The sequence below is a fragment of the Dipodomys merriami genome, unplaced genomic scaffold, assembly GCF_024711535.1.
Source record: "Dipodomys merriami isolate MVZ:Mamm:240054 unplaced genomic scaffold, mDipMer1.0.p SCAF_26, whole genome shotgun sequence".
NCBI lineage: Eukaryota > Metazoa > Chordata > Mammalia > Rodentia > Heteromyidae > Dipodomys > Dipodomys merriami.
In genome coordinates, this window is record NW_027204048.1 from 18,119,340 (window position 1) to 18,142,976 (window position 23,637).

The 23,637-nt window shown below is 44.5% G+C and overlaps 1 protein-coding gene across 7 annotated transcripts in view; it reads left to right on the plus strand.

Moving 5' to 3' along the window:
- The window catches only part of Gcnt1 (glucosaminyl (N-acetyl) transferase 1), a 36,638-nt gene extending 13,194 nt beyond the window's left edge, over nt 1-23,444 (plus strand). Inside the window, exons 2-5 of one of the 7 annotated variants that reach the window (XM_070035773.1) lie at nt 10,396-10,513; nt 15,417-15,487; nt 18,359-18,470; nt 20,187-23,444. In XM_070035773.1, the coding sequence (XP_069891874.1) occupies nt 20,315-21,601 (1,287 nt within the window). In that variant the 5' untranslated portion in view covers nt 10,396-10,513; nt 15,417-15,487; nt 18,359-18,470; nt 20,187-20,314 and the 3' untranslated portion in view covers nt 21,602-23,444. Of the gene's footprint in view, nt 1-10,299; nt 10,514-15,416; nt 15,488-18,358; nt 18,471-20,186 lie in introns of those variants that run through there. The other 6 variants (XM_070035774.1, XM_070035775.1, XM_070035777.1 and 3 more) reach the window with 6 other exon arrangements.
- The last annotated feature ends 193 nt before the right edge of the window (nt 23,445-23,637 follow it).

Here is a 23,637-nt window from a genome sequence, read left to right on the forward strand (position 1 = left end):
CTTAGCTACCAGGGAAGTCTTAAGCACACGTACATTTTTATCTTAAAATCATTCATTATCCATTTTACACAATCCAAGTCAAATATTATATTCCATCTTTACTTCCTCCACCCTATCAGGGTTACAGATGTGAGCCCCAATGCCCAGGCCCAACTATTCTTTTTTTTTTTTTTTGGATCTGGTCCCGGGGCCTGAACTCTGGGCCTGGGCACTGTCCCTCAGCTCTTCAGCTCAAGGCTAGCACTCTACCACTTGAGCCACAGTGCCACTTCCGGCTTTTTTCTTTTTGCTCTTGTGGTGCTGAGGAATCGAACCCAGGGCCTCAGTCATGCAAGGCAAGCTCTCTACCACTGAGCTACCTTCCCAGCCCAAGGCCCAACTATTCTTAACCAGAATTCATGTATGCTCTTTTTTCCCAATTAAGTTTTTACCTTTTTGGGGGGCCTTAGACCTTGAATCTAGGCGTTAGGCACTGTCCCTAAGCTTCTTTTGCTCAAGGCTAGTGCTCTACCACTTGATCTACAACACCACTTCTGGCTTTTTTTTTCTGTGATTAATTGGAGATAAGAGTCTCATGGACTTTCCTGCCCTGGCTGGCTTTGAACTGTGATCCTCAGATCTCAACCTTCTGAAAATCTAGCATTACAGGCCTGAGCCACCAATGCCTGGCTAATTATTACTTCTTTTCAACCAACAAAGAGACTGAAGTTATGCAATCTATTGAACACTCTTTTCGTGGTTGTTGCTTACCAGAAATGTAATTTAAAAACTTTTTTTTAAAGCTGAAGTTGGAAGAGGCCAAGGGCTATCCTACATTTGAGTTGGTGGCTTAGTGAGGGTTCCCAAGTTTTCTGCTGGGTGGTCTGGCTCCAAAATCCATTGTTTTCATTCTCTTCTGCCTCTTATGTATAGACAAACTCAAGAGAACATATCTAGCCACAAGTAATCAAAACAAGACAAAAGGAAGCCCTCATGTGCCATATTCCAGATGGAATATTGACAAAAGTAATTAGACAGCATATGCCTAGGTTAGGACCACATTAAAGCAATTACAAAGGGAAGAGGTGCTCAGCCAATCAAGTAAGTTAAGGATATACAGTTGACTTAAGAGCCTTACCCTTGGAATTCCCAAGGAAATCCTTTAAAAGCAAGGAAAAAACACAAAGCCATGAGTGTAGCAAAATACAAATTGCTTATGTTTATAGCAGTATAATTTGGAAATACCCTTAATAGTCAACCTACAAACAAAAACTTACAGTGGCAAAGACAGGAAAGAAATCTTTGCTATCCAGTAAATAAAACAAAAAGGCAAGTCCATGACTCCCTACTTCTATTTTCTCTGAATGATATTTTTTTTGAGGGGGGGGTCCGGTTGTGGGGCCTGCACTCTGGGCCTGGGCACTGTCCCTCAGCTCTTCAGCTCAAGGCTAGCGCTCTATCACTTGAGCCACAGCACCACTTCCGGCTTTTTTCTTTTTGCTTATGTGGTGCTGAGGAATCAAACCCAGGGCCTCATGCATGCAAGGCAAACGCTCTACCACTGAGCCACCTTCCCAGCCCCAGCCTTAAGTTCTTTATCGCTCAGCTTTGGGGACCTTTAGTGGAATCCAACCTCTCCTTACACAGAGGGGAGAGACCAAAATCTGAAAGGTCAGGGTCCGTCCTGAACACAGGGGGTGAACCCTACCAGAGGTGTAGCTATGGTTTTAGATTTCTTCATAAATACACCCTGTGTCTAACCCAACACTGCATGCTTTGAATTCACCCTCCATTCCCTGATACACTGTCATTTAGAATAGTTAAGTACTATACTTTTTTTTTCTTTGGGAAAGACTGAGCTACAGGGCACACTTATTTAGCAAGCAGTATCCAGCATGCTGTCCTTCCTTCCCTTCCTTCCTTCCTTCCTTCCTTCTTTCTTTTTTTCTTTCTTTCTTATTTACCCCCCCCCCCCCGAGAAATACATAGATTTTTGTGTTTGAATCTTTTTTTTTTCTTCAGTGCCAGTCCTGGGGCTTGAACTCAGGGCCTGGGAGCTGTTCCTGACTTGTTTTACTCAAGGCTAGTGCTCTACCATTTGAGTCACAGCTTTTTGACAGTTAATTGGAGATAAGAATCCCACACAGCCTTTTCCACTCCCGCTGGCTTTGAACTGCAATCCTCAAACCTTAGCCTCTTGATAAGCTAGGATTTTAGGTGTCAGCTGCCCAACTTTTTGTTGCTGTTGTTGTTTGTTTTTGAATCTTTATTGATGGAATAAGTTGAGGCTAGACCCAGGGAGATGTGTGAGTAGAAAGGATGGGGCAGGAAGTCCTGGACCAGTGGGGGCTTTCTAGTGAACTTTCCAAGCTCCAGTCACCAACAGTTCTGCAGGACTCTGCTGAACTGACAGGACCCCAGGACCACTCCTGAGCACACAGTCCCAGATGCTTCGTAGGTGACTTAATCATCTTGAGAGGCTGGATATTGTTGTGTGTTTGTGTCAATACTAGGGGGTTCAACTCAGGGCCCAGGCACAGTCCTTTACCTTTTTCACTCAGGGCTAGCACTCAACCACTTAAGCCACACCTCCACTTCTGGCTTGTTGCTGGTTCATCCTAAGATCCTCATTGACTTTCCTGCTTGGTCTGGCTTCAAATCACAGTGCTTAGATCTTAGCCTCCCAACTAGCTAAGATTACAGATGCAAGCCCCTGGTACTTGGTGAAATGGATATTTTGAAGGGAGAGGAGTGCTTAGGGTCAAACCTGGAGTCTTGTATATAGCAGAATCTCATTCGCCAAATGAGGAAACCAAGACTCAGAAAGAGCGTAACTCATCCAAGCCACATGAAAACAAATTGGCATGGTCAGCATTCTGCTCTTTTCTTTAACTTTGTACTCAGGCTTGCCAGTGGCCTCTAAATACTGTTAGATTTCAAGGAGGGCGTGGTCACAGAGACCATATGTAAGAGGGTGGTGGCTTGATTTTTGAGTTTAGGAAGATACAGCATTTCTTTTTTCTTGCTTATTCTTTGTTACTTTGGAGTGAGAATCTATATGCTTACAATCTCAGTGAAGCAAATAGAATTTGAAGGCTACCTCTAAAACCAGGAAAGTGGGTAGAATTTTGGAGTTGGTCTAAAGACTAAGGGAACACTTCAGAGGCTAGGGTATTTAAAATTGGGTTTATTCAGAAGCCCCAGGACCTGCTGTCTCTGTCTGTGACAAACAGGACAGGTTGTGATTTCATCTCGCGCTGTACCCGCAGGGGGCGAAGCCAGGCCACTGGAAGATGGCTGTGTTACAGCATCCTTCTTGACGTGTGACCTACTTTCCTCAACTTTAAAATGAAGAGTGGACAAAATGAACTTAAGTGACTTTCCGATCTAAAATTGTCTTTCTATAAAACGGTGGTGTCATAGCCGAGTCTTATAAGCTATAGACCTTTACAATTTTATTTAATTTTGTTTTATAAGAAAGGAAAATATCACTCTTCAGCCTGGAATCCCAACGGGACAGTGAGATCACGGGGGATTGAACTAGGAGCTTTATTCATGCCAGGCAAGTGCTCCAACTTAGAGCTCCACCTCAGATCCAAAGGATCTTCCTTATTCAGTGACTTTGAGAAGATGGACGTAGGCAGTAGACTAGGAGGGTATTGGTAGACATGTTTCTGTGGCTATCTGAAGGAAAAAGAAAGACCTTTGCCAGACCCAGAGTTCCTGTAAATGTAGCTCTCTTCAAGAACAAAGGCTGATTCTAGCCACTCAGGAGGCTGAGATCTGAGGATCTCTGTTCAAAGCCAGCCCTGGGGGCAGGGGGAGGGAGGGAATTCCTTGAGTCTTCTATCTCCAGTTAACCACAAAATGCCAGAAGTGGAGTTGGGTCTCAAGTGGTAGAGCACTAGCTTTGAGCACAAAAGCTCAGGAACAGTACCCAGGCCCAGAGTTCGAATCCTAGGATGGGCAAAACCAAAAACAAAAGAAAAAAAAAGAACAAAGACCGACTGGCACAAGGATGGAGGGCCCAGGAGAGATGGGAGAGAGAGGTTAATCAAGAAGCATTGCATTGGGCTGGGAAGGTGGCTTCGTGGTAGAGCGCTTGCCTCGCATGCATGAGGCCCTGGGTTCGATTTTCCTCAGTGCCACATAAGCAGAAAAAGCCAGCAGTGGCGCTGAGGCTCAAGTGGTAGAGCACTAGCCTTGAGCTGAAGAGCTGAGGGACAGCGCCCAGGCCCAGAGTTCAGGCCCCATGACCGCCCCCCCTGCAGAAAAAAAGCTGACGTGTTGAATCCAAATGCCGTTGTACAACTCCAACTATGAAAATATATATCTAAATCAAGCCCACAAAGGTCGCTGATGACTCCTCAAAGGTCAGCTCATTCTCTACACAGCCTAAGGGGTTTCACCATTACCTCAGTTGCCTTGAAGTCTGAGTCACAGCAAAGCCATTTCTGTTCAGGAGCAAAGTTCATTTGATGAGGATTTACAGAATCCTTTTTGGTTACACATACATCCTAAGCAAATAGGTCTGTCTGTCTGTCTGTCCATACTGTGGCATTGGACTCAGAGCTGTCCTTGAGCTTTTTTTTGCTCAAGGCTGGTACATTCCCACTTGTGCCATGCCTCACTTGCAGCTTTTTGGTGGTTAATTGGAGAAGAGAGTTTCAGAGGTTGGCTTTGAATCACAGTCCTCTGATCTCTGCCTCTTGTGTAGCTAGGATTTCAGGAGGGAGTCACCAGCACCCAGCTCACAGATACTAGTTTTTAAAAGGAATCTTCAATGTGATTGCGGCCTTGGTAGAAAGCGTTCTTTCCCCATCTCTCCCGACCCCACCCACCCCTAAAATTACCTGATTTCAGTTGACCTTTGTTTTTGACCATACCTGTTTGATCACACAGGACCCTGTACTAGAAAAGGTTTTTCTTTTTCCTTCAGATAACCTGGGGAACATAGCTGCCTATACTCTCCTAGTATATTTCCTTCTATGTCTGTCTTCTCTGAAATGGACTAAAGAAAGCTGCTCATAAGGAAAAATCTTCCAGTCTGAGGTGGAGCTCACCCGTAGAGCACTTGCTTAGCAGGAGCGAGGCCCAGGGCTTCAGTCCCTCGCCTGTAAGTAAATAGGTAAAGTAATGTGGGGTTTTTTTTGTTTGTTTACCTGTACACCTGATGTAAAGAACTATGCATATAATTTATGAGCCAGCTGCATCTCACTTTAATTTTAATGAAGCAGTTAAAAATGAACACTCACCAAAGGAAAAAGACAATAAGTCCAGAGTCGATAAATCTGTTTGCAGCTTTGTGCAGCTCCCACACCCTCTCCTGATGTCAAACTTTCTTCATTGGAGGTTGTTAGATCATTTGGACTTTGTCAGAGAACCACACAGACATCCAGGTACAGAGAACAAAGAAAGGTTTACGGCTGGGAGAGGGGCGGGCCAGACCCCTGCTCACCAGGGAGAAGTAGAAGCAGCCAGGGCTCTTGTCTGGGGTGACCTGTGTAACCTAGGAGGCTTAGAAGGGGCTAGAAGGGGCTAGGAGGCGGAGACCCCGGTGTGGACGTGAGGGCCAGGGGCTTCATCATGGCGGACCAGGATTGATGGCTGTTGTCCAGCTAGTAGATAAGGGTCCTGCAGCTGCCCAGAGCTGAAGGTCACTCTAAGGGGCTCCTGTTGCCTTCTATGGTGGCAGCTGCCCCAGAACAGCGCCATCCCAAGGTCAAGGGGCTGGTGGCTGAATACTTACTGCCTTTACTACATGGGCCTAGTGTTGCCTAGGAAGGGAGCGTGCCAAGCTGTGGAGAGGGGAAGGAGCGTGCTAAGCTATGGGAAGGGAGCTCATTTCGCTAACAGAGGTAGAAACGCTGTACCTAACTCTTTATTCATCTGTCTGTCAGCCTCCAGTAACCCCATGTGCTCTTTGCCTCTGAATTCAGCTCCTTTTCCTGCCTCTTATAAATGAGATCCTACTATGAGTGTCTTTTTGTGTCTGGTTTACTTCGGTTCACAGTGTCCAGGGCCCATTCATGTCACAACAGGTTAGAAATGACCTGTTCTCCTTTGCCTCTCCTCTCCACCTCCTCATTTTTTCTCCCTCTCTCTGTCTCTCTCTCCCGCCCCCCTCGGTTTCAGCCTCTCACTGTGAGAGCCAGGCTAACCTCAAACTCATGATCTCTGATCTCATGCTCAGCCTGCCGAGGGCTACTATAGTTGTGTACCATCTTGCCAAGCTCAAATTTCATTCCTTTTGAAGGCTGAATACTACGCCACTGTATGGACAGCCTACATTTGCTGTATTGTTTCTTTTCCTAACTACTGATATGGTGCCTTTATTTTGATGCTGAAGTGTGTGTGTTCCTTTGGCTTCTAGGGGGAAATAAATGTATGGAATTTGTGTGGGTAAGACCACACACCTATTTCTAGCATTCATTTTCAGTTGAACAGGAAGTTGGATGAAGTGGGACCAGTGGGACTTCTGCTCTGCAGGCTGTGGTAGGCAGGGAATCTGAGGACACCTTTTGTAGTCGGTACCTCTGCATCCCTCCTTTCCAGCTAGCCTTGCTACTGAGCTGGAGCCAGTAGCTTGCAGCCTGTGCTGTCACCCTTGATGGGCAGATGAGGTGGCCCCAGGTAGAGCGGCCCCAGCATCATGCCGGCTGCCAGCACCCCCCTGACCTCCATCCATTCCGGCACGATGTTGTCTCCAGCTTTGGGGAAAAAAGAATGAATGGAGGCCAGGTAGTAGGTTTCTGTTCACTCTTCTGAGCTGTCATTTGGTGTGTGAAGAGATGTGTGGTCAGCCTTTAGTCCTAAGCAGTGCATGCCTGTGTGCATGCATGCATGCATGCTTATGCTCACGTGTGCATGTGCATGCGTGTGGGTGCTTGTGTCTGCGTGTGCATCAGGGGTGTCTAAGTTACCCTGTTTGTCACCAGTCTCACCAAGGTGAGGACATGGCTCGGGGTGAAATGGGGAAGGAAGTCTTCAATGTTGCCCAACCGCAATGGTCATTATTCACCTTGTGAGCAGCTTTGTCTGCCCGGGGCCTGTTTGCTGCCCTCCTGGGGTTGCCGGCACCTCGGGCCCTGTCTTCCTGAGTCTCTAGAGAAAGTTTAAGAAGCAGGAGCCATTTCCATCCTGACATCTAAATCCTGTCATGAGCAGCACAGGTCTCTGGTCATCCAGGGAGCCTCGTGAGTCCTTCCCGCTTTCTGCCAATGCAGAGACCTGGATGTTACGGGCGCTGCCAAGCACTGGCCGGCAGGAAGGCAGCCCGCAGCCCCTCCGCCGCTGCTTGAGTTCCTAGTTGTGCCCGTGGGGGCCTGAGCTTGAAAAGAGACAGGAATGAATGCCATTTCTACTAACGAGTGAAATGCCAGGCTGTTATTGAAGTGACGTTCGGTAGTTTCATGAACAAATGGAAGAGCTGAGTAGAACTTTCCATGCCGTTCAGGCAGGGGAATCAGGTTTTTTTCTTCTACACAGTGGAAACTTTTTCTTTTTGGCAGTCCTGTGGTTTGAACTCAGGGCCGCATACTTGCTATACTTTACTATTTGAGCCAGGTTCCCAGCCCTTTTCAGATGAAGTTACACGTTTTCCCCCCAGGACTGGTCTTGGACTGTGATCTTCCTAGCTTGCATGGCTGGGTCTACAGAAGCCCTGTTCTTGGCTTTTTTTTTTTTTTTTTTTTAATTGTTAAAGGTTACAATTACATGGGCAAGATGAGTGCATTTCTTATCAAGCATTGTAGCCTCCTCCTTTGTTTACCCTTCCCATCCCTTCCCATCCTCCCCCCGCCCCCCCCACCAATCCTCCCCGCTCCCCCCCCCCCACCAAAGTTGTAAAGTTCGTTTTTGACATAACAACTTGTACATCTCATTGTTGCAATGGGTCCACCTGTATCCCTATTTAAATGATTTGTTTTTCCCCTTCTCCTCCACAAATTATACAGACATCAAATACAGTTGAACTCAGGCCTGGGCACTGTTCTAGAGCTTCTTTTTGCTTAAGGCTAGCACTCTACCACTTGAGCCACAGTGCTGCTTCTTTTGTGGTATTGAGGAATTGAACCCAGGGCTTCATGCATGCTAGGCAAACGCTCTACCACTAAGCCACATTCCCAGCCCTATTTTTTTGTTTGTCTTTTGTCAGTCCTGGACTTGAACTCAGAGCCTGGGCACTATCTCTGAGCTTCTTTTACTCAAGGCTAGTGCTTTACTACCTTTTCTGCTTATCTGGTATTGAGGAATCGAACCCAGGGCTTCATGCATGCTAGGCAAGCACTCTACCACTGAGTCACCTTCCCAGCCCTATTTTTTTTTTAAGGTAAGGTTTTCCTAACACTTTACAGGGGAGGCTTTTACCATGATCCTTCTATCTCTACTTTGCCCATAGCTGGGATTACATTCGTGAGCCACTGTACCTGGTCCAGGCAGATTTCTTGAGTCCAAATTCCCACAAGGCAGCTCAGAGATCTACAAGACTATGCTAGGCAAGTACTCTCTCTCTCTGAGAACCTTCTGGAAGAAGGTTTGTTGTTTTTAGGGAGAGGAACAACATTGATTGTGTTTAAAAAATAATTTGTAAAGACGGTTCATAGCACAAAATGTTATTTATTATTTGTTTATGCATTTATTTTGTAAGTGTGTGTGTGCTTGCACACACGCATGCCACTACTGGGCCTGATCTTGGGGCCTTGTGCTTTCACACTCACTGCAGGTGCTCTGCCCCTTGAACCATACCTGCAGTTCCAGCTTTTTACTGGCAAAGAGGCATGGGGGTGTGTCTCTTGATTTTTTGTTCCTCCGCATGAGCTGGCTTTACACCTTGATCTTTATGAGTAGCAAGGATTACTAGTGTGAGTCACCAGTACCTGGGTCAAAGTGTTGTTTTTTCCCCAAGGTTATTATTATTTTTAACTCAAGTTGTATAGAAATGCAAGGGGCCATGGAGAACTCTGTCCCCAGACAGTCACAGTCATGAAAAACAACACTGCTTTGTCAACAACCCCTAGAACTTTCCATTCTCGGTTATCCAGGAGAAATAATGTGAGCCACGTGTATTTGAGAGCAAAAACAAAAATGAAGAAGGGAAGTGTAATTTTAATAGAGCAGCGATAAGCTGAAATCCAAACTGCATCAAAATCTGAAACTTTACAAGTGGAAAATTCCACCCCTGACCCTATGTGACAAATTGAGTCAGGGCCCCAACACACTGACAGTTTATTAAAATTACCCTCAACCTCGTTGTCCAAGGTGTATAAGAAACATCAATGTGCTAGACTCACGCCTGTCATCCTAGTTACTCAGGAGGCTGAGATCTGAGGATCACAGTTCGAAGCCATCCAGGGCAGGAAAGGTCGTGGGACTTTTTTCATTGTCAAGGTGATGTACAGAGGGGTTACAGTCACATACGTAATCCCCAACTAACCACTAGAAAACTGGACGTGGCGCTGTGACTCAAGTGCAAGAGTCCTAGCCTCGAGCAAAAAGCTCAAGAGAGCTCCCAGGCCCTGAATTCAAGCCACAAAACTGACCAACCCCCCCTCCCCAAACCAAAAACAGAAGCATCAATGAGTTTTCTCATAGACTGGGTTCCAGTCCTAAGAGTTCCTTCTTTGCAAATATTCCAAAATTCTAGAGAAAAATATACTCCTGCCAGCTGAACGTGTATTATTTTTAACTATATATAAAACAGTATGAGAAGTGATTAATGAGTTATTGAAATGTTGCATATGTCCAATATATGAGGTATACATACTTCAATAAATGGTGAGCTCATACAGTCAGCCAGTAAAGAGAAATGTCCAATCCAAACACTAAAGTTATATTTAAAATATAACTTTATATATATATATATATAAAACATAAAATATGGTGCTTCAGGTTTTACACTTTAATTAATTAAATTAATTAATTTCCTCTGTCATGGTAGTCACATTTCAAGGGCTCGGTAGTTGCAGTGTAAAGCATAGCCCTACCATGTAACCATTCGTTTTAGCTTCTAGGGATTAAGCTCAGGGCTTCACGCTGGCTTGACAGGCACTGTGTAGCTTGAACCCCGCCTCCAACCTCTTTATTTTCCAGGTGGCATCTGGCTTTCTGCCTGGGCTGCCACCTTCCCACTTCTGTGGCCCTGTGTCCTTGGAGATGCCAGGCATGCCCCACCCACCCACCCAGCCAACCCTTTGCAACTTTTGTAGATTTCCATGGGTGTATTTACATATCCCTCAAGCATAGAATGCTTACCTTGTTCCTAGTTTGCTCTCTTTCAAGTTCGGCTGTTGTGGAAGACTTAATTCTCCCTCACCTCCCATTTACCCTTCTGCCTTCTTGCCTGCCCCCCCACCCCCAGTCAGTCATTCTGCAGTGTGTTTGAGTTTAGTGCCTTTATTTTATTTTTTATTTTGTCAGCAGGGGGACTTGAACTGGGGGCCTGGGTGCTGTCTCTGAGCTTCTCTTTACTCAAGGCGAGCACGCTACCAATTTTGAGCCACAGCGCCACTTCCAGTCTTCTGGTGGTTCATTGGAGGTAAGAGTCTCAAGGTCTTTCCTGCCTGGGCGGGCTTGCACAAACATGATTCTCAGATCTCAGTCTCCTGAGTCGCTAGGATTACAGGAGTGAGCCACTGGTGCCCCACCGGTATAGTAGCTTATTTGTTTACATTTGTTATTTAATTTTCTGGTGCTATTTCTTCAACAGTAATCTTGGTGTTTGAGGGGGGAAATCACATTATCGTTTTTAAGCAGTATACTTTCAGTGCCCGTGTTGTCTGCCTGTGTAAGGATCTGGACACCAGGCTTCTGTTGTGGGGATAGGAATAGGAGCGGGAGGGGCCACATTTTTGGCAAAGGAGTGTGGTAGTTTGGGCTTCACTAGGCAAGCATGGCGGGCTGAGTTGCTCTGTAGGCCTGGCCCTGCGGTGAGGCATGGAGATCGGCATCATTCCCTATCATCTGGCTTTGCCTGCAGCGTCCATCCACAAATCAAGCGCCATTTCCCAAAAGGCACAGAAGACATGACCCACTGCTAGTCATAAAAGGCTCATTGTCACCTCCTGTTTGCATGGCTGGAGCCTAAGAGATCAGCAGAGACTTCTGAGAGCACCAGCTCCACAAATTGATTGATTTGATTTGGTTGAGTTTTACTGGGTACTGGGGCGTGGACTCCAGCCTGAACACTGTCCTTTAGCTTTCTCACTCAAAGCAGATGTTCTACTCACTCAAAGCAGATGTTCTACCACTCGAACCATAGCTCTACTCATAGCTTTTTGGTGGTCCGTTAGAGATAAGGATCTCATGGACTTCCCTGCCTGCTTTGGCTTCAAACTGTGATTCTCAGATCTCAGCTTCCAGCATATTGAGAATTACCGGCGTGAGCCACTGGTGTGTGGCCGCGGCAATGTTGTTCAATCATTGTGTTAGGTCTGCAGGGGCAACCAGGGGTAGAGTGTCAGATTGTCTAGGCGGAGAAGGGCTGGGAAGCTCTACAGCTCCCTGCAGAGGGTCGCAGAGATTAAGAGACCACTCTTGAAGCAGGGCAAGCCAGGGAGAACGGCGTTCTATATCATCTGTACCTCAGGCAACCCTGAGGTGGTTGAGGGGTGAGTTTGGGGAGGAGGAGGGTGACCAGATGCTCAGAAAGAACTCCATTCCCAATGGTAGAGCTTCTGTCTCAGGAGTATCTGTTTCCTACTCTGTCTCTTGGCCTGCTTAGAGTAGCAGTCCTAAGACACTTTGATGACTTCCATCACAATTACTTTTGGTATTTTGTCTCTGGCCACAGAGCTGCATAGCCCTAGGACTGTGGGTGACGCAGAGGGCAAGAAGAAAAACCAGCTCAGACTTCCTGTGGCCGAAGGGCGGTGGGGTGTGGGCCCTGATTTTCCATCCATGTTGAGTATGCACACCCAGGAAGAGGCAAGGCGTGGAAATACACACGTGTACAGATGTGTGCAGGTGCTTGAAAGAAAGATTATCTCCATGGCCTTTAAAAAAAAAAGGAGGGGCTGGGAAGGTGGCGCAGTGGTAGAGCGCTCACCTTGAGCTGAAGAGCTGAGGGACAGCTCCCAGGCCCAGAGTTCAGGCCCCACGACCCACAAAACAAAAAAGAAGAAGAAGAAGGGTCCAGAGCATCGGCAGTATGGCCCTCAGTACTAGTGCTCTCGCAACGTTCGTGAGTGTGCACCATGGTTTCATCTGTAACTCTGAGGGGTTGAGGAAGGGAGAAGTTAAGTAGGTAGGGTTTTGTTACATTAACTTACAACGAGATTCTTTCCTCCTAGCTACTAGGAAGACGAGAACAGGAAAGAAAAAAAAAAAAAAAAGTGCAAGACCCCATTTCAATCAATAAGAATTGGGCATGGTGGCACATACCTGTCTCCCAGCTACATGGGACGCATAAGCACTCCAGACCAGCCTGGGCAAAAAGCCACACTCTATTTGAAAAACAACTAATCTAAAAAGAGCTGTAACCTTGGGTCAAGTGGTAGAGTAGCTGCCTGTCAACCTCAAGGCCCTGAGTTCAAACCTCAGTATTTTTTTTTAAAAGGGAATTAAGGTTCTGGGCCTGGTGGCTCATGTTCCTAAGCCCACGACTTAGGAAATGGAGGCAGAAATGGGCTCTGACTATATAGCAAAGTGGAGGCCAGCCTGGACACTCTATGGAAATCTTGTCTCAGAAACAAAAGCTGGGGTGGGCGAGAATTAAGGAAAATACATCTTGAGCACATGAAACTCATTTCTTTCAACATTTTCCTCCATTTTTATCTAGTGAAATTCTCTAAATTAACATACTAGTAAGTGTCTGGTATCAGAATGAATATGAGATGTTTAAGAACTGGTTCATTTTGATACACAGCTAGATGTATATACTAGTCATATCTAGTAGATTTCGGTTTTGAAAACCACAATGGCCCTCATTTACTTGGGAATGGAGGTCTCCTGTTGTTGCTTATTTCAAGCTGAAATCTAGATCTGATAATCAGTGATTTGGGGCCTTTTCTTACAAGCATCAATGGTATTTACCCATACTTCATGTTTTCCCATGGATCCTGACCGTGTCTAGCTGTTGGAGACAAGCACATTCTAAAATTAGAAAGAGGCTCTGGGTTTGTAGCATCAAAGTAATCCTGACCATGTTCCCATAGTGTTTTATATATTGCTGACTGTTGTTTATCCTCCTTCCCTCCCTTCTTTCTTCCTCCCTCCCCCCCTTTTGTTCCCTCCTTTCTTCTATTCCATCTATTCCTTCTTTTCCCTCTCTTCCCCTCCCTTCACTCCTGAGTTGCCTCCCTCCCTTCCTGCCTCCCTCCTCCCTCCCCTCCCTTCCTGTTGCTGGGAATGGAAGCAAGCCATGGCTTCAAGCAGAGTTGCTTTGCACATTGATTGATAAATAGTGTTTACATATAAAAGCCCTGTTCTTCAGATCTAAGCCCTGGGATAGGTTATGATTGCTGTTTTCCCTTTTGCATGACTGCTTTGTTTGGGATCCATAATTACACTCCTAACTTCCTTAGTCTGCTTTGTTTTCAAGGTGCTTATTACAAACTCAGACTCAAAGTCTGCCATTGTTCAGGTTGGTTTTCAGTGTTTATTGCCTCAGTGCCACCAAGAGCAGGCCAAGGAAGAGCGCAGGAAATGGATAAACCTGAGCAGAGGCCTACCTACCACTCACGAGTTTTGTGTTGTGGAAGACATGGCTCCCAGGGCCTGCTGACCCGCTGGGGTTTGTCTCTTGGTTTCCTACACGGCTTACCATGACCTTCTTCATAATCCTGGGCTTCTTTTGCCTCTGTTCCATCCACCTCTGTGTCTAACCTGATGAGTCTCCTTTCTTGGTTAATACTGCTGTGTTAGGAAGCTCCGTGTTTGGTAGCTTCATGAGAATTAGGTGGGTAAATGTAAATATTTTTGAGACATGAATGTTTAAGTGTTTTTTATTTTGTACTTACTTTCATTGATAATTCATAAGAATTCCCAGCTGGACCTCGTTCTGTTTTCTTCAGTACTTGGAAAGCATTGCTCTGTGCTCTTTTTATTGGTTTCCATAGCTGGGTTTTGTGAAGTGTGAAGAAGACGTTCTTCTTCTTAATTCATTGATGTTTATTTTTGAGACAGGGTCTCTCTGCGTAGCCCAAGCGGGCCTTGAATCCACTATGTAGTAAGGCTGCCTCTGCCTTCTGAGTGCTGATATGAAAGGCGGCTGCCACCTTGCTTGGCTCTGAATCCACTTCATGTGCTTTTCCCCAGCATTCTGACATGTCGTGGTAGATTAATGAAGAATGACTCTTGGCGTGAGTTCTAGTTTCACCCACCATATATGGATTTCATCAATTTATGCACAAAATCCTCTAGTACCAATTTCTTCATCTTGGGATATATATGTGTGTGTGTGTGTGTGTGTGTGCATATATATATATGGTGCTGGTACTAGGGGCTCAAGGCTAGTGCTTTATCATTTGAGCTACACCCTTACTTCCAGCTTTGCAGTGGTTAATTGGAGATAAGAGTCTCATGGACGTTCCTGCCTGAGCTGGCTTCAAATGGAGATTCTCAGCTCTCAGCCTCCTGAGTAGCTAAGATTACAGGCATGAGCCACCTGTGTCCAGCTCTTCACTTACTGAATTGATACCATTCCTCCTCCTGCCTTTCCACCAGAAAGTGAATCTACTGGCCTGACCTTCTAAATGATTGTATTTCTTTCTCTTATTTTTTTATTCCTACTTGGTCACAGTTGGTCTGTTTGAGAATTCTCAGCTTGATCTTCCAACCCTTTTATTGAGTTTTGTTTTGTTTTTAATTTTGCTGTCATCTCGTTGGTTTTTTTTTTTTTTTTAAGGGTTCTTTTTATTTTCTAGGTGTCCTGGGGTTTCCTGTTGTCCTCATCCATTGCTGTGAGGCAAACCACCTCCAGCATAGTAACACACAGCATTGGCCATTTCATTTTATTTATGTTTTGTTCCTGATGTGCACGGGTGAAGAATTCAGGGATGATTTCCGCGGAGAGAGACTGAGCCGTCTGACCGCGTCTCACTCTGCACACACAGGCAACTCGGGTGGAGTCAGAGCTGGGCTCAGTTAGAATTGTTGGCTTTGAATTTTACCAACCTGGCTTCCCACAGCGTAGAGGCTGCTTCAGAAATGAACGTCAAGAGAGAAAATTTTCCAAGCAACCTGGCAGTAGCTGCCTGGTTTTATATGACTTAGCTTTGGTGTGGTCACTCTGGCGTGGCTACACTCCACAGAACTTTCCTCAGTCAACATTATCATATGGCTGTCCAAATGAAAGCAGGAAGAGATAGCCTAGTTGATGAGAGATTGGAGGTCAGATTACAGAAGAACACCTGTAGTGACCGTGTTGTCTGGCTGTCTTCAGAAAATGTAATCTGCTCCATCCATTTATATATTCTTTTTCTTTTTTCTTTTGGTACCAGTTCCGCTGGAACTCCAGGCCTTCTCTTCTTGAGCCATACCTCCTCTTCTGGCTTTTGCTGGTTCATTACAGGTAAGCATTTCAGGGATTTATCTGTATGGTCTGGTTTCAAACCATAATCCTCAGATCTCAGCATCTAGATCACAGGCTCCTGAGGAGCTAGAATTACAAGTGTGAGTCACTAGCACCCTGCCCATCCATTTATTTTTTTAATGGAAGTAATTATCTTCCTAAGCATTTTATTGGTATTGGCATTTTATTTATTGTGTATAGGATGTTTCCTTTGAACACGGAAGGAACTCCACTATAAGTGACATTTGTTAAGTCATTTTTCATCTCTTGGCTTATTTGGATTTCCTGGCGAATGAACTTGAGCTTGTTTTCACAGCCAGGGTTCTGAGATCCAACTGGAACAAGGAAGTCAGAGGGGAGGAAGGAAGTGTCAGTTTTCTTGTCTGGGTTCTTGTTTTCTGCATGGGGCTCTGCGCTCTTTTCCTGGGGCCTGGTATGAGCTTTGCAGAGACTAAACCCTGGATCTTGGCAAAGTCTGGGGTGAAGACCCATGTGCCTTCTAAACAGCTGCCAGACCTCCTTTCTACAGTGCTCTTGTCACCAGTTCCTGAACCTGGTGAAGATGGTAGTAGTAAATGGAGCTGGATCTTTTTCAGTCTGGGGTTTGTGGATCTGATTAATCAGTTACTTCTTCATCTGTTCTACCATTTGCATCGCCACCTCCTCTTCCCTCACCCCCCAAAGTCATCTTGTCTGTCTTCCCACTGCACTGAATACTCAAACGGACCCCTCACCTAGGCCCAGGTGTTTTATGTTCCCATATAAATTATTTATGAATTATATAAACTAAATTATAAAATTACGTTGAAGTGTGACCAGACTGTCACCTGAAGGGTACTTGGTAGTTTTCCTATTGTCTCCTGCCTTGACTTCTTATCACTGGCACTATAGAAGAAAGAGCAGTCTATTTTCAGTAGAGCTTTGCATTCTTACATTTCTTGTTTCGTTTTTTTCTTCATCTCTTTTGCTAGAAGTCACATGTTAAGAACTATTGTCTTCAGGTACCATCTTTCCTTCTTCCTTTCGTTTCCTGCTCCATGGTGTTCTCTATTTGAACTAAGAATTTTTGGTGATTCAAGCTGCATTAACCTAATACAGCGTATAAAATGGGCGTGGCTCAGTTGGGAGAGCGCTTGCCTAGTGAGCACAGGACCATGAGTTCTATCTTCTTTACTGCCAAAAGAAAAAGAAGGTAGTAGGCCAGGCTCTGTTGGCTCAGGCGTAATCCTAGCTACCCAAGGGACTGAGATCTGAGGCTCACGGTGGAAAGCCAACCTGATTAGAAAATCTGAGACTCTTACCTCTGATTAACCAGCAAAAAGCTGGAAGGAGCGGTATGGCTCAAGTGGTTAAGTGTCAAATTTGAGTGGAAATAGCTGAGAGGTCCTGAATTCAAGCCCCAGTCATAAGGCGCACACGCATGCACACACACATACACACACACACACACACAAAACTAATGTGCTCAGATGCTTCATTTCTTCATGGAAATTCCTTTGTGTATTTGAAAGATCTTTTTGTGAAACTTTACTTAAGAGGGTTACAATGGTGTACAAAAAAACTTGTAATGCACTGCTGTACTGATTTACCATGATTTTGTGTTTCTCTGTGTGCTTATCATTGTTTTTTATTATTGTTGAAACTGGACATTTTATAATACGTCAGCTCTGGAACTCAGAACTCCATCCTTACCCTGTTTGAGGCTGCTTCTTATCGCTACTCGTTTGTTTAGCAATTTTCCTTGGTACTTTCTTTTTTGTTTTGCTCTGAGACTGGGACTTGAACTAGGAGCCTGATGGGTTTTGCTCATTGACTAGCACTCTACCAACTGAGCTATGCCTCCTACCCCTTCTTTGAAACTTTCTTTCTTTTTTTTCTTTTAATTTTATTAGTTTTATTTATTTTTTGTGTATGCGGTACTGCGGAATTGAACTCAGGGCCTTATACGTGCTAGGCAAACCATCACTAAGCCACATTGCCAGCCCTTGATACATTCTTTGATTAATTTTCTAGTGTCTGTATTTGTTGTGTGGGGCACTGAAATCTCTGCTCCATTCACTTCAGGGTTTGCCAGTGACTGGACAGAGGTTTCTATAAACGTCTTGAACTATAAGAGGCAAGGAATATCATTGCTTAGTGTTTTGATGTTGTAATGATGGAAATGCTTAACGATTTTAGCAGAAATGTTTGCTTTCAAAGAAAGTGTGGGAGCAGGGCAGTGATCAAGATAGTCAAAGGAAAAGGAGAGGAAGTATGGTCACTAACATGCTAGTGAACGCTGGAATCTGTATGCTGGGTTTTCCAGTCATACATACTGGACCATTAAATGGTTGCTCAGCATACATTTTAGAAAAGGCTATTAGAGGGGCTGGGAAGGTGGCTCAGTGGTAGAGCACTTGCCTTGCGTGCTCGAGGCCCTGGGTTCCATTCCTCAGCACCACATAAGAAAAAAGCCGGAAGTGGCACTGTGGTTCAAATGGTAGAGCGCTGGCCTTGAGCTGAAGAGCTGAGGGACAGCGCCCAGGCCCAGAGGGCCCCACGACTGGACCCCCCCCCCAAAAAAAAAAAAAAAAGAAAAGGCTACTAGAATTTCCTTTCATATAGGCTTCACCAATGGCTAGGGGTATAGTTCAATGATAGAGAGCTGGCCTAGCATATGAAAGACCTTGGGTTCGATGCCTAGCAATATACACCACTCAAACACACACACACAAAGCTTAGCTTAAATTGCCAGGTGTTTTCAAAACCTTTAGCAAACCATACACATATTAAGTTAAAAAATAAGATTGTAAATGAAGAAATTGTAAAAGAGAGAAATAATTGGGGTATGTATTTCCATCCACCTCACTTATTTCTCATTCTGTCTTGTAGATTATTTAAACAGCCCTGGAGGTATATCACCATTGTTGGTGCATTTAAGAAACCTAACAGTATGACAGTGACCAGAACACTGAATCACCCAGACGTCTATGTATTCTGAATGGTAAAAATCCAAATGCTTCCTTTTATTCTGCATTTATGTGGTACTGGTAATTTTTATTTTCATTATTGATAGTGATAATCTATTTCCCACTGAAATATTTAAGAGGTTCAGTGTTAATTCTGGCATTTAGAACTTAATTTAAAATCTCAGCCCCTAGGTGGCTGACACAGGAAGATCACAAATTCGAGACTAGCATAGACTATAGTGAGACCCTGTCTCAAAGAACAAAAAGATTCTTTAAAAAAAGCCTCCTATGTCAAGACTCTCTAAATCTGGGGCTAGAGGCATGGCTCAAGTAGTAGAGCACCTGCCCAGCAAACAGAGGACCCTGAGTTTAAACCCTAGTACTGAAAAAAACAAACATCACTTTATAAATCCGGTATGGATATGGTTCATGCATGGTATTTGATCTGTTTTGGAACAGCCCCTATTGTTGTAGAACCAATTGCTAAATAACAAAATTGCTTCTAAAAGCTAAACAATAGCTAGGTGCTTGGGGCTTTATACCTGTAATCTTAGCTACTCTGGATGCTGAGATCTGAAGATTGAGGTTTGAAGCCAGCTGGAGCAGAAAAGCCCATGAGATTCTCACCTCCAGTTAACCAGCGAAAAGACTGAGTAGAGAGATGGCTCATTAGGTGTCACACCAGTCTGGAGCAAAAAAAAAAAAAGCCAAGAAAGAGGAGACTTCAAGCCTCTGTACACACACAGAAAATACCAAACAACATGTGAATGTTTGGAAGCATTTTTATAGTAAAAATAGGGTGGTCTCCAATAGACATTATAATTTTATTATTTTTCCAATATTAGTATTAATAATAATTATTAATTTTTGTGTATTTACCAATCCTGATGCTTGAATTCAGGGCATGGGTATTATCTCTGAGCTTTTTTGCTTAAGGCTATTTATTGCTGTACCCCTTGAACCAAAGCTCCATTTTTTTTTTTTACTGGTTAGAGGTAAGAGTCTCATGGACTTTCCTGCCTCGGCTGGCTTTGAACCACAATCCTTAGATCTCAGCCTCCTAAGTAACTAAGATTATAGGTATGAGCTACTGGTTCTGGGCTAAAGGCTCCATTATTAGGAAATACAGGCTCTATTTTGGACTGTGTCTGTCTTGTCTTCCTGTAGTACTTGTCATTGAACTGAATTTAAATATGGTATTAACCTAATTCAGCCCCCAACCTGGCCTCATTTTACATAAAATTATTTTAGTTCGGTTTGAAAAGTCAGTTGAATTATTCTGCTTTCAAAACTTCTTTAAAAATGTCTGAATGATCTGCTCTCTTCGAGCCTTCCTGATTGCTGACACCACTTCATGGACGTGAGTAGCCATTAGGGGGACATACTGGTAATGATTTTAGTGCTTGTTAACACTGGTACTCCCCAAGTATAGACAGTTCAATAATTACAGTCCAGGTTCTAAGTCCAGCATCTCAGTCTATGCATGTTAATTGAGGACAACTTAGTACTAGGTTTTGGCAGCTGTGTCCAGGGTCCCCTCCCATTACCTCTCCCCTCATTCTGCAACCTCCCTGTGGCTTTAATGCTATTGACTGTGGGTTTCCTGTAAAACGATCTCTTCCTTTTATTAACCCACCTTGTTTTTCTTTTAAAAAACTGACCTGACCTTTGTAGCAGTGGCACTGTTTTCTAACCTAAGAAGATGCTGTACAAGATTGCATTTACTTACATTATTTCTGTGTTGCTTTCAGTGCTGTCCTGCCTTTCAAGATGCTCTTGTTCCTCTGACACACCCCAACCGGTTTGGAGAGGAAAATCTTTGGTACCCAAGCCTACCACTGCGACCTTCAGAAAGGGAAGTCTCTCATTGTCCTTTGAAATGCTGAAGAACTTACTGAGGAGGAGACTTTTTTCTTGTCCCACTAAATACTACTTTGTGCTTCTTGTTTTGTCTCTGATTACCTTGTCTGTTTTAAAGATCCATCAGAAGCCTGAGTTTCTAAGTGTCAGTCACTTGGATCTTACGGAAGAGAATCCTAGTGGCAATGTCAACTGCACCAAAATTTTACAGGGTGATGTTAGCGAAATCCAAAAAGCAAAGCTTGAGATACTAACAGTGGGGTTTAAGAGGCGCCCACGGTGGACACCGCAGGACTATATAAACATGACAAGGGACTGTGGCTCTTTCATCAAGACGCGCAAGTACATCACAGAGCCCCTGAGCAAGGAGGAGGTGGCCTTCCCAATTGCCTATTCCATCGTGGTTCATCACAAGATTGAAATGCTCGACAGGCTCCTGCGGGCCATCTACATGCCGCAGAATTTCTACTGCATTCACGTGGACAAGAAATCCGAGGAAGCCTTTTTAGCTGCGGTGAGGGGCATCGCATCGTGCTTCAGTAACGTCTTCGTGGCCAGCCGCTTGGAGACCGTGGTGTATGCATCCTGGAGTCGGGTGCAGGCAGACCTCAACTGCATGAAGGACCTGTACGCCATGAATGCGGGCTGGAAATACTTGATCAATCTGTGCGGCATGGATTTTCCTATTAAAACCAACCTGGAGATTGTTAGGAAGCTGCAGTCCTTCAGGGGTGAAAACAACCTGGAGACAGAGAAGATGCCAGCCCATAAGGAGGAAAGGTGGAGGAAGCACTATGTCATCGTGAACGGCCGGATCATTAACACGGGGACGGTCAAGACACCGCCTCCCTTGAGCACACCTCTGTTTTCAGGTAGCGCCTATTTTGTGGTCAGTAGGGAGTACGTGAGATTCGTGTTAGAGGATGAACACATCCAGAAGTTCATGGAGTGGGCCCAGGACACGTACAGTCCCGATGAGTACCTCTGGGCCACCATCCAAAGGATTCCCGAAGTGCCAGGTTCCTTGTCCTCCAGCAATAAGTATGACCTGTCTGACATGAACGCCGTCGCCCGGTTTGTCAAGTGGCAGTACTTCGAAGGCGACGTGTCCCGCGGTGCACCCTACCCGCCCTGCGACGGGGTGCATGTGCGCGCCGTGTGCATTTTCGGGGCCGGGGATTTGAACTGGATGCTTCGCAAGCACCACTTCTTTGCCAATAAGTTTGACATGGACGTCGACCTCTTTGCCATCCAGTGTTTGGATGAGCATCTGCGGCATAAGGCCCTCGAGAGGTTAGAACACTAAATGAAGATGGGCCTCCAGCCCACCTCCTTCCTCTGGCTCTGTTCATGGAGGGGAAGCTGGAGTGTCTAGGGAGCCGCACAGGGAATGAGGCCTTGGGAGCAGGGGCCAGGATGGCCGGGAAGCAGCCTTCAGGACTGTTCACAACAACTCAGGGACTCGTGCCAAAATTATTTTGAGAATTTTATAGCCTGATCATTTTTCCGACATGGGTAAATTTATTGCCACACACAGTCGTAAGGATACTGTGTATCCTGTAGGTTATGTAGAGATTTGATTTTTATTGTACATGATCCTTGTAATTGATTTTGTGCTGTCACGTTGTATGGCGTAGTGTCTGAATGTTGTCTCAGGGAGCTTTCAACAGGCTTGATGTTCATGTTGCTGTCTTATTTTCCCTTATAATAGCACATAGGCATTTATTTTGAAAGCAAGGGGAAAAATGAGTTTCTATTTTAGTTGATTTCTATGAATCATCTTTTAAAATAGCTGTTTATCAGGTACAGTAGTACAGACCTGTAGTTACAGGTACTCAGGAGGCTGAGTCAGGATGATGGTCAGGCTCTCAGGAGTGTGGGACAAGTTGGCTATGGTCTTCTTCCCTCTCTTACTTTCTACCTCTCTACCTTTGTCTTTTTTAGTACTGGGAATAAGTCCAAGGCCTCATCTATGGTAGGCAATGTTCCTAGCCTGAGACCTTAACTCTAAGGCCAAAAAAAAAAAAGGTGTGTATATTCAAAGTATTGTTTATTTACCAAGAGTAACATTCAACTTTTCCCAATATTTCCTTTTATATCCCCCACCCACCCCCCATCTCCCCAGCCTCTGTATCAAAGGGTGTGATAAATTTGCCATTTGAGAAACCAACATGGTCTTGATTCTCTGATGTGCTCCAGTTGACAGAAATCCATGCAGAAAACAGAGATAGAAGTAGGTCTGAGAGGAAGGAGAAGGAATCTATGTAGACTGATGATGATACTCCATGCTGAGCTTTTGAAACCAGCAACTACCGCTGTCCCAGGGCTTTTGCTCATTGGATCCACTTGTGTCTATGACACATTCCAGTGTCATCAGTGCCTTTGAAAGAACCAGGCCCTGCCCTGCCTTGGGTCTTGGTGTTCATGTTCCCCAGATGGTCATAAGGCCTTTGTAAGTTGTGTCTTCCTCTCTCAGAGACTTCAGTGGGGAGGGAGTGTTGCTCTGCTATTCAAGAGGCCTGTTGGAAGGCCTGGGAGGGGAACTTCAGATTTCACTCAGATTCACTCTTGGTATTATCCACAGCACATAGTTTTTTACTCTCTGTTGTCACCAAAAGGTAGCACTGTATTCCATCTCCCATCCTAAGTAAAGATTTATTTTATTATTATTACTTTTGAGACTTGGGCTAAGTTGATACTGTCCAGCCTAAGAGCTGCTAGGAATGACAGAGCTTTGTCATTTGACATTAGTCTTTACACAAGAACCAAACCTGTTTTTAGTTCAGTGGTAAAACATAGCCCGTTTGAATCATCCATGAGCTATTCATATCAGCTGGTTTTAAAGCAATCATTTTAAGTTTCCTTTTACTGAAAGGTGTATTCTCTTTCAAAACGTTATCATCGTTTGTAAATGATAAGTTGTGTTTTGTGTTAGACCAAGAAATAAAACAACCAGTGTTGGACAAAGATCAACATTATTTGCTTAGAAACTCAAAAAAAAAAAAAAGAAAGAAACTCAAGAGACGATGTGGACATGGGTGAGGAGTGGCAGGTGCACCCCTGCCACTCCCGCGATTAGTTTCTAAAGTATCTCTCTCTCTCTCTCTCTCTCTCTCTCTCTCTCTCTCTCTATATATATATATATATATATATATATATATATATATATATATATATATATATATATACATACGTATATATATATATATTTTTTTTTCCTTTGGTAGAACTGTTTCTACTTATAAGATAGAACATTATTTTATTACCCTAAAGCCAATGATACTTGACATAATACTTTAATTTATAACTTATAGCTGTTTTTTTTTTCTTTTTAAAAATCAG